The sequence below is a fragment of the Pogona vitticeps genome, chromosome 14, assembly GCF_051106095.1.
Source record: "Pogona vitticeps strain Pit_001003342236 chromosome 14, PviZW2.1, whole genome shotgun sequence".
Lineage (NCBI taxonomy): Eukaryota > Metazoa > Chordata > Lepidosauria > Squamata > Agamidae > Pogona > Pogona vitticeps.
Genome location: NC_135796.1, coordinates 8,344,928 through 8,358,730, shown reverse-complemented (window position 1 = coordinate 8,358,730; position 13,803 = coordinate 8,344,928). Strand labels below are relative to the sequence as shown.

At 42.0% G+C, this 13,803-nt stretch overlaps 1 protein-coding gene across 2 annotated transcripts in view; it reads left to right on the top strand.

Moving 5' to 3' along the window:
- The window catches only part of KSR2 (kinase suppressor of ras 2), a 349,645-nt gene that overhangs the window by 178,478 nt on the left and 157,364 nt on the right, over positions 1-13,803 (top strand). For both annotated transcript variants that reach the window (XM_078381644.1, XM_020812104.3), the window contains exon 9: positions 4,508-4,626. In XM_078381644.1, the coding sequence (XP_078237770.1) occupies positions 4,508-4,626 (119 nt within the window). The remainder of the gene's footprint in view (positions 1-4,507; positions 4,627-13,803) is intronic.

Below are 13,803 nucleotides of genomic sequence, written 5' to 3'. Positions count from 1 at the left end.
GCCATCTCGGTATCCACTTGACAGTTGTCTTATTCAGCCCACACCTAGTTAGCTTGCTAATCAGAATATCATAGAACACTTTGTCAAAAGCCTTGCTGAAGTCAAGATATATTATGTCTACAGCATTCTCTCTGTCTATTAGGGAGGTTACCTGATCAAACCATGAGATCAGATTGGTCTTGGCTTCTACTTATTGCTGCATTGTTTTCTAGGTTCTTGCACAATGACTGCTTTATAATCTGTTCCAGAATTTTGCCTGGGATTGATGTCAGGCTGTCTGGCTCTAGTTCCCTGGTTCCTTCCTTTTGCCCTTTTTGTACATAGGGGCAACATTAGCCCTCCTCCAATCATCTGGCATCTTACCCGTTTTCCATGATTTCAAGAAAATCTTGGGCAGCGGTTCTGAGAGTTCTTCGGCCAATCCCTTCAGTATTCTTGGATGCAGTTCATCTGGCCCTGGAGATTTCATGCATTCAAGGTGGCAAGGTATTCCTTGACTATTTGTTTATCAGTCCCTAGCTGCAGTCTTGTCCCCTTCACCTGCTCTTCACATTTGTCTGGAGTGTCCTAGTCTAACCTTTGGGAAAAGACTGAGCTACAATAGGAATTGAGCACTTCTGCCTTTCCTTTGTTATCTGTTATCATTTTTCCATGTCCACTGAGTAGCTGGTCCACTGTTTCTTTTCTTTGTCTGCTACACACATACCTGAAAAAATGGTCTCTTTTTTTGTTTTTAGTGTCTCTAGCTAGCCTCAGCTCATTCTCAGCTTTTGGCCTCCTAATGCTATCCCTGCAGTTGCTTTCTACATGTCTGTACTCTTCCTTTCGGGGCATCAACAGCTTTTCTTCTACCAAACCAGGTTCCAGGGATCCTGAGGGCTTCCTTAAACCCCAGGAAGAATTTGGTTGCTGTGGAAATGGGGGAGTGAACTCTTGAATGTCCCAAAATAATTGTGATGATCCCAGTTTGGAAAGCATCTGCTTTGGCTATCAGATCTGAAGTAGGAAGAGTTTCCATCTCTACTTCTGCCTTGTCCTCCTTGTGTTGAGGAACTGCTATTCCCAAAATACTTCAGTATCAACTAAACTTCCTAGGGCTCTTCCTGGGACATGGAGGTCTGCAACATGCAGGGGACCACAAGTTCCCCAGAGCTGCTTTAAACAGACCTTCAGCTCAGCCTGGGTGGGTCACACTCCCTGTGGTGAAAGGAGCTTAAGTTAAAGGACTCAAGTTGTTTCAACAGCCATTGTTTCCAGAATGGCAAAAGAGTCCATGGTTCTATTTGGGCTTATGCGCTGGAGCCCTTGGACCTTAAAAAAAATTAAAAACCTGACATTTGCAGACCAGAGAGAATGATAGCAAGCAGCCTTCTCTGGCAAAGAGCATCTTGGGATATAGGGAATCTGGGGCTGGCTTAAGGACAAATTAGCCCACAAGTACTTTATTGACTTTGTCCCCCTGAACATGGATGATCCTGAGACCCTTCACAATAGTTGAAACCTCATCCAAGGAAAACTTGCCTACTTCTAGTTGCTTTTGGCTCTGACATGTCTCCTCTTGAATCACAGAGGAGCATATTCTGATCAGGTGGCTGTTTGCTTGTTTACTGCTCTCTGCAAACGCTGTAGTCCCTTCTCTGCAGGAGAGCACTTCATGCATATGGAGGGGAAGACTTTTAGGAGGCTTGTCTTCCCAGGAACAGCTTTGCCTTTCATTAAAGTCAAAGTGATTACCTGGAGAAGAGAGTGCTTGAAAATCCAGACTTAGAAATATGCATTTTTATTTTATTTGCAATGAAGCTGCTGTTGTTTTCACTTGCTAAATACGTCTTCCCAGTGAATACTTGTATTTGCTCAATGCTTTTAATGAATTATCCGTTGTGTCTCTTTAGATGTCATCAGCATCAGGATTTAAAATGTGGAAAAGATTCGGGGAAGCTCAGCAATGGCTAATGTTTGCTGGTGGAATGCTCATTGGTGTCTTTGATGGGCAAAAAGAGCAGGCAGCGGCCATAATAAATATGGAGAGACCCAAGAATGGAACCTTAGATTTGCTGCAGTTCCCTAAATGCTAAAAATGATGATGCATACAGCAATCCAAAAGCATGCCTTGGAGGCTTTTCTCATTCAGGCAAGGGCCCAGTTTGAATAGAAAGTGTTTCTGACCTTTGCCCATCTGATGAGCCTATAACTGGGCAAAGTCACTCTAGAGTCTACTCAGATAAGAACATCTCTGCTAGAAAACAAATTGGAGCAAGGCAACATAAAGGTTGAGTTAATAAATGTTGTGAAGGACAAACCTAATGTTGTGTGGGATGCTTTGGAGATACGATTTGTTTTATCAGAAGTTTTGAAATGGGTTAAGCACAGGAATGAATTTAGAAATTACTGTGAATGGCCTAGGAGATCTTTTTCTGCTCTCAGGTATATGTCCCACTAAAACAGGGTCCTTGGATCATTAGGAAAGCCAAAGGTTCAAATCCTGTTGATGCCAGGTCAGTCAGGAGATGTACATGAGGTTTGTTCCGAGAGTGTTTTGTTTCCAGAAAGCCAGGGCTTCTTTGAATTTCAATTCTATGCCCAAAGATACCGTCCATGGTCACCACTATTCTTGTTATTATTTTCCTCCTGGTGCTCCTACTACTACTGTTACTATTATTGGTGCTGTACAGAATTACAAAAAAAAATTGTGCAGGTTTACCATCCATAAATAAAGGCATTGGGAAGTAGGAAATTTAAAATAAAAAGGGAAAGTCTGTGTGGGATGAGCTGGTGTTTATGGTTGGAGGAGGTGCTTACCAGTCGACCCACCCTGTGCTTAACCCCATAGAAGAAAGTCTTGAGTTCAGGGGGCTTCCTCTAGGGCATGGATGTGTAGGATGGTAGCTTATGTGTGAAAGTGGTGGAAAAAAAGTCAGGTGTCAAATAGAAGCATAGCCCAGTGTTGGGGAGCTGTAGGGGGAAAGGGGTGATGGTAGGAAATAAAGAGTTATCCTTAGTGAACAGGGTACCGATAAAGGACACCCTGACACTCATCCAGCAGATATTTCCAGAAGACATCAAGGCCCTCTTCCAACATTGCCTAACGACCAGCTATTTCCAGTGGGATAATAAATTTTATGAACAGACAGATGGAGTGGCCATGGGCAGCCCCCTCAGCCCGGTTATAGCAAACTTCTACATGGAACATTTTGAAAAACTTGCCCTGGCTTCGGCACCCCTCGCACCCACAGTCTGATTCCGATATATGGATAACACCTTTGCAATTTGGAGTCACGGTGAAGAAAAATTGGAATAATTTCTCAACCATCTCAACAGCATCCACCCAAATATACAATTCACCATGGAAAAAGAAATAGAGGGCCAACTGCTGTTCTTAGATGTCATGGTCCTACGCAAAACTGACCTCCAACTGGGACACAAGGTCTACAGAAAACCCACCCACCCAGTATCTACACAAAAACTCCAACCACCACCCACAGCAAAAAAGAGGCGTAATCAAAACACTGGTAGACTGTGCAAAACAGAACTGTGAAGCTCAGTTTCTCAGCACTGAACTCAACCATCTGAATTGGGCCCTACAGGCAAATGGCTACTCCAAAAATGAAACCACAAGAGCCATCAAACCAAGAAAACAACACCGAACAGAAGAAAAACAGCCACCCACAAATAAAGTATTTCTGCCATACATCAAAGGGGTCACGGACCGCATGGGGAAACTTTTGAAAAAACACAACCTACAAACAGTATTCAAGCCCACCACAAAAATACAACAAATGTTACGGTCAGCAAAGGACAGAAGGGACCCCCTCACCACCGCAGGAGTATACCAGATATCTTGCAGTTGTGGCCAGGTATACATTGGAACCACAAAATGAAGCATCCACACCAGAATCAAAGAACATGAGAGAAACTGCAGACTAAAACAACCAGAAAAACCTGCAGTAACTGAACATGCTTACATGACTGGGAAAGAATCTACAGTGTTTGGAAAAGTTCATTTTTAACCACATCTCCTGGATCACTATTACCCCCACCCCAGCCAGCATGGTCAGTCCCCGTGCTAGCTGAAGAATTCTAGGAGTTGCTATAACAAAACATAATAAACCTAACTTTTCCAAGCTCTGAAAATACGGCCTCAAATTATAGTTACTGACAGCTAGTCAGAGCAGAGATGGGGAATATGCAGTTTTCCATCCAAAGTTGGACTACAACTCCCACACACCCTAGAAAGCTGACAACCAGGCCACATGGTTCTTGCATTAGATAGAGCTTCTACTTAACATCAGGTGTGATGGACTAAGAGTGTGGCAACATCTTAAGGGAGCTTCTCTAGTTCATTTACGCATGTAGACAGAAGGAGATGTTGAGTGACTAATTTAGGTTTGAGCTAATAAGCCTTCAAAGGAACGTGTCCTTTTGATTTCTGGTTTAAGTAAGGAGTTAAAACATTGATCATTTCTTTGTTCCCATCCTTTTCCTCCTTTCTTTTCTTCTTTTGATCCAGCAAGGTTAGTCCGGACAGAATCTGTGCCATGTGATATTAACAACCCCTTACGGAAGCCCCCCAGATATTCAGATCTGCATGTCAGCCAGACACTTCCCAAAACCAACAAAATCAACAAGGTAAGAAATGGTGAATCTTCTTTTCCAATTGTTCTTGGTGGAAAATGCAAGAGTTATGAACTAGTCATTTAGAGAACCACTATTTCTCTGCCTGACCTACCTTACTTGGGAGGAAGAAACATGTTGAGGAATTCCAGGAATGCCAAGGTCAATATATATGTCTCATTTTCTACTGTTTCTGAACTTTCTTAAAGTATGAGTTTGTTCCATCTCATTTCCATATTTGTTTGCAAATTTTGGAGTAATACAGCAGCATTTTTTACATATTTTAAAGTGTGTTTCTTCTAATGTTTGTATTTTTAAAATGCAAGATACATACTTTCTATCAATTTTCTCTAACATGCTTTCTTGCATGCAATTTTCTGTAAAGGAGATACAACAGCATCTCAAAATTTTGAGAAGGACAGTGAAAGATAATGGAAAAAGAGCTATGTTTTTATTGCACGTGTATATACATAGTTTATATCACATCTCTATTGCCAATAGTGGCTCACAGTGGCTAATAACATTAAAATAAAAGGTAAAATATAAAACTGCAATTAAAAAGTAAGCACAAATCAATTTAAATTTATTATTCAAATTAAAAAACAAATACTGCTTAATAGTTACAATTAAAAATAAAAGATGCTCTCCTTTAAAAACAGTCAACCCACTTCCAACCCTTGTAGCCCTCCCTGCTACTGTGTCTGTGAGTTCTGGAGCCACAGCTACGATAGCAAATTCCCCACACATCTATTTTAAAACTAGGTGCATAGTGGCTATGTATTTTGCTTTAAATAAACAATGCACTCCTCGGAACTCCTTACCTGCATATTTCTAGCTGCCTTGAATAAGTGGTTCCCAATCTTGGGTCCCCAGTTGTTCCTGGACTACAGCTCTCAGAAATCTTCACCAGCCCAGCTATTAGCAAAAATTTCTGGAAGTTTTAGTCTAAGAACATATGGAGACCCACGGTTTGGAACCACTTCTTTGAATGAATGCAATGCTACTGGGAGGTGCTTGGAGATATAATGCAAAAAAGTAATTTTTCTAAGCCCTGGTATTTTGCTGTGCCAGCAGAATCTGTTGGCACATGACTGGTGTTGTAGAGCAGTGGTCCCCAACCTTGGGCCTCCAGATGTTCTTGGACTACAACTCCCAGAAGCCTTCACCACCACCTCTGTTGGCCAGGATTTCTGGGAGCTGAAGTCCAAGAACATCTGGAGGCCCAAGGTTGGGGACCACTGTTGTAGAGGAAGGATGCAGCCCCTGATGAATTCTGGAATATAGCATGGCCCACAACCATTGGAAGTTGTCGACCCCAATTCAAAATCTATTCTCACTACTAATACAGGAAAGAATATCTTACCTATAGCATGGATCATAGACCTGCCGTTTGGAGATGGAGTGAAAATTGGCTCTGAGGTTTGTCTCAGGCACAAGCAGCTGCCAAAGCGAGGCACTGGAAATAAGGAATGTTGGGGCAGCAACTTTGCCTTGGTGCCAGGAGGATCTGAATAAATGTTGGCAGCTGCTTTAGTATGTTATCATAAAGTGGGTCTTAAAAGTTCAACAGGAGTACATCCAAGAAAGTTAGAGCTCTACAAATTAAAAATCAAAGATCAAGCTAAATAATTTTCTCAAAAATACCACCCTATTTTAAACAAACATAGCCTTTGTAACTTCACATACCAAACTAATGCTTATCTCAAAGGTGGCTGAAGATGAGCATCATATTTATTAGTTTTCAAAGCAATACCGTGTTAAGTCTGTGCAAGCTGTGAGGAGGAAGTAGCAGGAACATCAAAGAGTGAGCCGTCCCCTCAACCTCCCGAGATAGAGCAAGAGATAAAGCCTGAAAGAGAGTTAGGAGCAAGACCAAAGGAAAGGCAGATGACAGACGCGCGCGCGAAGGAGGAGGAAAGGACCCGCGAGGCGGAGATAGGAGAGGGAAAAGGAGGGGAAAGGCGCGAGGAGGAAAAACGGAAGAAACGGTCGGAGACATCAGTTGAGAGCGAGGAGAGAGTTTGGAACCGCGGCAGGGAGAGTGTAGACGTGTTCTTGACGACGGAAGAAGGAAATAAGTCAAAGGAGACACAGAAAGTAACCGTGATAGAGGAGAAAGTGGCTGCAGAACCAGATGAAGATGTGAGAGTGTTCTCAGTCCCACAGAAAAGGCTAGCTGAGGGTAACATAGACGAAGAGTATAAAGATTCAGCGAAGGGAAAGTTCAAGCCCATAATACCTGGCCTTAGCCCTGAAGAATGGACAGTCCTGGTGTATCACAGGGCTCAAGGTCCAGAGAAGATGGTACATCAATTAGATCCGGAAGTAGAGAAAGAGCTGTCGAAAGAGGGGGATTGGGCCCGCCATCCTTGTTGCGGGACCCTCTGTGCGGTCCGCAACGGATTTCTGAGAATGCCAACCGAGAAAGAGAAAAGTGCGAAAACTTACTATTAAAAGAGTTACCTGTTGACAAATCATTAGCATGGTTTTGGGATGATTCCCCACCTCATTTGACGTTACAAACCCCAGTTACTGTTCAAGAAAAGGTTGACTCAAGATGTGTTAATAAAAGTTCTTTATTTCTTAATTCTGAAGCCTCTTTCATCCTTCCTGATGTAGAGTTACCTAAACCGGTAGATGAACCCCCCCACATTGGCGCCCAACCCGGGGCTGGTTCTGAGATACCGACGCAAAGAGAAGAAGACCTCAAACAAACAATAAAGAGGCAAGAAAAAATGATAAAATTTTTAGCCGAGCAACAAAACCTAATTCTAACTCAGTTGGCAAAAAATCCCGAAAGAAAGACGACGGGAACAGAAGATGTTATAAAGAATTCTTGGGTGGCGGGTCCGGCCCCTATTAGGTTGCAAAAAATGACAGCTGAAGATGACCCTGAAGCTTACTTAAATACTTTTGAGAGAGTTGCATTGGCGGCAGGTTGGCCTAAAGAACAGTGGACTTTAATTCTGACTCCCTGTCTATCTGGTAATTTGCAAGAGATAATTGATACGTTATCTCCAGCGGAAGCGATGCAATATGACAAAGTTAAATCTACGATTTTACAGACGTTAAATTTAACGGAAGAAGCTTATCGGAAAAAGTTCAGGAATTTGAAGATGAAACATGGTTTACATCCCCGTACCTTAGTGCAAAAGATGAAAGCAAACTTGTTAAGATGGTTAAGGCCCGAAGAGAAAACTAAAGAAGAAATTTTGAATGAGATAGTTATGGAGCAACTTGTGACAACGATGAGTTTAAACATGAGGGCTTGGGTGCAAAGGAACCACCCACGTGATTTGGAAGCTGCTATCCAATTGGTCGAAGATTTCTGTATCGCTGATGAGGGAACACGTGAAAGCGGCTGGGCGAACCAGGAGAGGCTGAAAGCGAAAGAGAAGATGGCGTCCGAGAGTAATAGTGCTGCGCAGCGTACCGGAGCGGCGGGAAAAGAAGTAAAAATGGAGAAACCCGGAGGCAGCAAGCATAGGATCATGGAAGCGTACCCTAACTGGAAAGAACAACGTGAATTTAAGGGGTCTTGCTTCCGTTGTGGGGCCGAGGGACATCAGAAGAAAAATTGCCCCGGAGTGGATTGTTCCTGGGTTAAACATTGGAGCCAGGTGACTGGGGGAAGTGCGGGTTTTAATAAAGAATGGGAAATAGAAGTTTTGGTTAACGGGGAACGAAAGAAGGCCTTAATTGACTCTGGAAGCGGTAAAACTCTGGTAAAAAATTTAGAGGGGATCAACGCAAATGGGGAAATGAAAATTAGATGTATTCACGGGGATGTGAAAGCCTACAAGACCACGTACACGACGGTAGAAATAAATGGGGAGAAGAGAAGAATGGAAGTGGGAGTAGTGCCTGGATTAATTAGAGAAATGTTATTGGGGAGGGACTGGCTGGGTATTGACAAATTGTTAAGAGATAAAGAATGTAGAAAAATCGAATGTGTCAATATTGGAAATGTGGACGATTTAGAAGAAGTTTCACGGGAGGTAACGCGGTTTTGGCAGCAAGATGATGCCTCACTGACTAAATTCTTTGAAAGAGCCAAGAAAGAAGGAGAAGTGAAAAAAGGGGAAGTGGGATTTGAGCTATGTGACGGTTTATTGTATAGATTATCTATTGATGGGGTCAAACAATTGGTGGTGCCTGGAAAATGGAAAGAAAAATTGTTATATTTAGCACATGATGTTCCTATGGCCGGCCATCTGGCTGCAAAGAAGATGAGCTCTCGCATTTTACAAAGGTTTTGGTGGCCTAATGTATGGGCAGATATTGAGAAATATTGTAAAACTTGTAAACAATGCCAATTAACACAGCCAAAGGTTGAACCAGGGGGGGAATTAATTCCCATGCCTTTGGTTGATACTCCATTTGAACGGGTTGGCTTAGATATTGTGGGACCTTTAATGAAATCGGCTGGGGGACATGCTTATATTTTGGTTATAATTGATTATGCAACGAGATATCCTGAGGCAATACCTTTAAGAACCATAACGTCTGTGAGGAATTAAGTTAGGCAGCAAGAACTTTCACCTAGTTTTTTCTGCACATTGCTTATCTCACGTCCTAAAATACAGCTGGTAAAGCACAGAAGTTTTTTAGTTGTAGGGATATTTCAGCAACGACTATAAAATCAATCATGTAAATGTTTCTTCAGTCCATCATAAATCTCCATCTTGTCTTCTTCCTCCCAGCAGCAAAAACGAACTCTCTCCTTGCTGTTTTTTAAACTGTCTTTTTATCTAGGGATCATCCACATTGGAACCTAAGCCATACATATACAATATCTTAAAACCCAAGGCTGTAGATTTGGGACAGGGACAACAAATTGGAATTTCTAGAGTTAAGGTTATGAAATGAAACTACAGGTTCCACATCCCCACCCCTACCCCAGTCTCCAGCTTTATGGCATCTCACTGCTGGGAAGCTGATGGCCCTCAAGAGATTCTAAGTTCTGCTTGCAACTTTTTCGCAAGAATGCTTTGCTTCCCGCCGGACAGAATTGGTCCCTTTTCAAAGTGGGATTCGACCATTCGAATTCTTATCATTGTGCAGGTAACCCAGAAATACAAGGCAAAGCGGTCAGGTTTAGATTCGAAAGCTCAGATCTCTCTTGGCTGATTTTTCGGGCTTCTTTTGCAGCTGGTGCTGAACTAGATTTGACCGCACCTTCCCATTCGGATTTCAGGATATCCAAAGGTCCTTGAAGATTTCTTCCAAATACCAACTCGCTCGGGGAGGAACATCAGTGTTCTCATGTCTTGGAAAGTACTGGCGCCTACTGAGTCTAGCCATTGATCCCCAAGTTTTTCTAATCTATCAGCCATTGCAGAGTAGCACTCATTAGGTTGTTTTTTCAGTTTCCTGAAATTTTGTCTCAAAATTTCTGGAGTGTATCCAAATTTTCGTTTGATATATTCACGAAAAATCTCCCACTCGACGTCCTCATTAGGTACAGTTGCCACAATCCCAGAGCAAGAAGATGCGAGAAGTTGAACCAATAGAAGAACTAGACTTAGAACCGGAATGAGCAACAACATAGACCTGGTTAAAGATGAAGCTATTACAGTATGTAAACGAGAACCCACCATGGAGATGATAGAAATGGCTCCTTTGGAACCAGAACAGCCCCTGCTCCCGGACCCCCCACGCTGGGACGATATATTTCTGACTTCTTTTAGCCAAAGAATTAATGCAAGTTTTTTCTAGATTGGGATTTCCTAAGGAGGTGATAACAGACCAAGGTTCGAATTTTATGAGCCAGACTTTAAAAGAGATGTGGAAGCTGTTAGATGTAAAGCCCGTACATACTACTGTCTATCATCCTCAGTGTAACGGATTAGTAGAAAGATTTAATAAGACTTTAAAAAGTATGTTAAGGAAATTAGTTATAGATAGACCAAAACAATGGCATCTTTTAATTGCACCTTTGATGTTTGCAATTAGAGAAGTTCCACAGGCATCTACCGGTTTTACTCCATTTGAGCTCCTATATGGAAGGAACCCTAGAGGGATCCTGGATTTAGTTAAAGAAAGTTGGGAACATGGTAGAGACAAATCCCAGATGCAAATCAAACAGATCATAGAAATGAGAGAGCATTTAAATCACATATCTAAAGAAGCTAAAAGTCAGTTAAGAAGAGTGCAGGTTGATCAGAAGCGTAGATATGATAAAAATGTTAGAAGACGGACATTTGAAGTTGGACAGAAAGTTCTGTTGCTACTTCCCTCCGAACAATCCAAATTGTTCGCCAATTGGCAAGGACCATACGAGATAATCAGAAAATTAAATGACGTTAATTATGAAATTGCTACCCCGGATAAGAAAAAGGAAACAGGGATTTATCACGTGAATCTTTTGAAGGAATGGAGAGAGAGGGAGAGTTTCTTGAGTGAGATGGAAGAAGAAAATTTTGGTCCCGAGGTTGTAGAGTGTACAATGCCCGAAGAAGAATTAAAATTAGAGGATAATCTTAATGCCGAAGAAAAATTGGAAATAAGAAAGGTTGAGGAAAATTATAAAGATGTATTTTGCAATAGACCAGGATCTACCAATATGGGAATACATTGTATTAATACCATACCCGGAAAAATAGCTAGGTCAGGAGTGAGGAATTGGCCTCATTATATTAAAGAAAAGATAAATAAGGAGGTGGATGAGATGTTGTTATTGGGAGTAATAGAACCATCTTACAGCCCATGGAGAAGCTATCCAGTAATGGTACCGAAAGCAGACGGCAGTGTCAGACTATGTATAGACTTTAGAAAATTGAATGAAATTTCCAAGTTCGATGCCTACCCCATGCCTAAAATAGAGGACCTGTTAGAGAAGATAGGCGGAGCTAAAATTCTAAGTTCGTTAGATCTAGTAAAAGGATATTGGCAGATCCCGTTGAGAGAGGAAGACAAAGAAAAAACAGCCTTTGCCACGCCTAAAGGGTTATTCCAATATTTAAAAATGCCGTTTGGTTTGCATGGAGCTTCTGCCACCTTCCAGAGGGTAATGGACAAGGTACTTGAACCGGTAGAGAAGTTTGCAGCTGCTTATATTGATGATATTTTAATATTTAGTAGAGATTTTAAAGAACATGTAGTACATTTAACCAAGGTATTAGAGGAGTTAAGGAGAGCTAGTCTGAAAGTGAATCCCTCCAAGTGTAAAATTGCTAGAGAAAGTATAAAGTATTTGGGATTTTTAATTGAAAATGGGAGAATACAACCCGTACCAGATAAAGTGGATAAAATAACAAAATGGCACGTTCCCAAGGATAAGAGAGAAGTACAACAATTTTTAGGCTTGGCAGGATATTACCGGCAATTTATTCCAAATTACTCAGAGGTCACAGCACCTTTAACGGATTTAACAAAAAAGAAGAAGTTCAAAAAAATAATTTGGGGTGAAAAAGAACAATATGCCTTTGATAAGGTGAAAGAGATCTTAAATTCCTTGCCTCACCGATATGCTCCTGATTTTGAGTTACCGTTCCTGGTTCAAACTGATGCATCTGAAAGAGGGGTAGGGGCGGTACTGTCTCAAACAAAAAATGGGAAGGAGTATCCTGTCATGTACATTAGTAAAAAGTTAAATGAAAGGGAGAGAAAATACTCTACGATTGAAAAGGAAGCCTTGGCTGTGAAATGGGCTATCCATTCATTTAAATATTATTTATTGGGTACCACTTTTGTATTAATGACTGATCATGCTCCTTTACAATGGTTAAACAAGATGAAAGACTCTAATGCAAGGTTAACCCGATGGTATCTTAGCCTACAACCATTTTCCTTCACGGTCCAATATAGGAAAGGGAAAAATCATATTAATGCAGATTATTTTTCTCGGCAGGATATCGAGGAGGAGATAGATGTCGAGAGGACGGCCCACTCAAGGGAGGGGGCGTGTGAGGAGGAAGTAGCAGGAACATCAAAGAGTGAGCCGTCCCCTCAACCTCCCGAGATAGAGCAAGAGATAAAGCCTGAAAGAGAGTTAGGAGCAAGACCAAAGGAAAGGCAGATGACAGACGCGCGCGCGAAGGAGGAGGAAAGGACCCGCGAGGCGGAGATAGGAGAGGGAAAAGGAGGGGAAAGGCGCGAGGAGGAAAAACGGAAGAAACGGTCGGAGACATCAGTTGAGAGCGAGGAGAGAGTTTGGAACCGCGGCAGGGAGAGTGTAGACGTGTTCTTGACGACGGAAGAAGGAAATAAGTCAAAGGAGACACAGAAAGTAACCGTGATAGAGGAGAAAGTGGCTGCAGAACCAGATGAAGATGTGAGAGTGTTCTCAGTCCCACAGAAAAGGCTAGCTGAGGGTAACATAGACGAAGAGTATAAAGATTCAGCGAAGGGAAAGTTCAAGCCCATAATACCTGGCCTTAGCCCTGAAGAATGGACAGTCCTGGTGTATCACAGGGCTCAAGGTCCAGAGAAGATGGTACATCAATTAGATCCGGAAGTAGAGAAAGAGCTGTCGAAAGAGGGGGATTGGGCCCGCCATCCTTGTTGCGGGACCCTCTGTGCGGTCCGCAACGGATTTCTGAGAATGCCAACCGAGAAAGAGAAAAGTGCGAAAACTTACTATTAAAAGAGTTACCTGTTGACAAATCATTAGCATGGTTTTGGGATGATTCCCCACCTCATTTGACGTTACAAACCCCAGTTACTGTTCAAGAAAAGGTTGACTCAAGATGTGTTAATAAAAGTTCTTTATTTCTTAATTCTGAAGCCTCTTTCATCCTTCCTGATGTAGAGTTACCTAAACCGGTAGATGAACCCCCCCACAAAGCATATCAGACCAAAAAAATTTAGATCAAAACGTTATGGGACTTTAAAGAATAACTGCCGTATTTTAATGTGAGCTTTTATGGATCAGAACAACTCAGTAGTTCTATGATGATGATGAAGAAGTCCACTTTATATCCTGCCTTTCCTCCGGTAAACTCAATGTGTCATACTTCTCTCTTCTCCCAATTTTATCCTCACAACAACCCTGTGACGTAGGTGAGTCAGCCTAAGAAAGATTGGCTCAAGGTGACCCATGGCTCGTTGGGGATTTGAACTAGATCTCTTGATTCCTAGTCCAACGCTTGATTTCTAGCCCAACACTAGAGATTCCTAGTCCAACACTAGAGATCCAGTTCAAATCCCCAATGAGCCATGGGTCATACAAAATAATAACAAAATAATAAC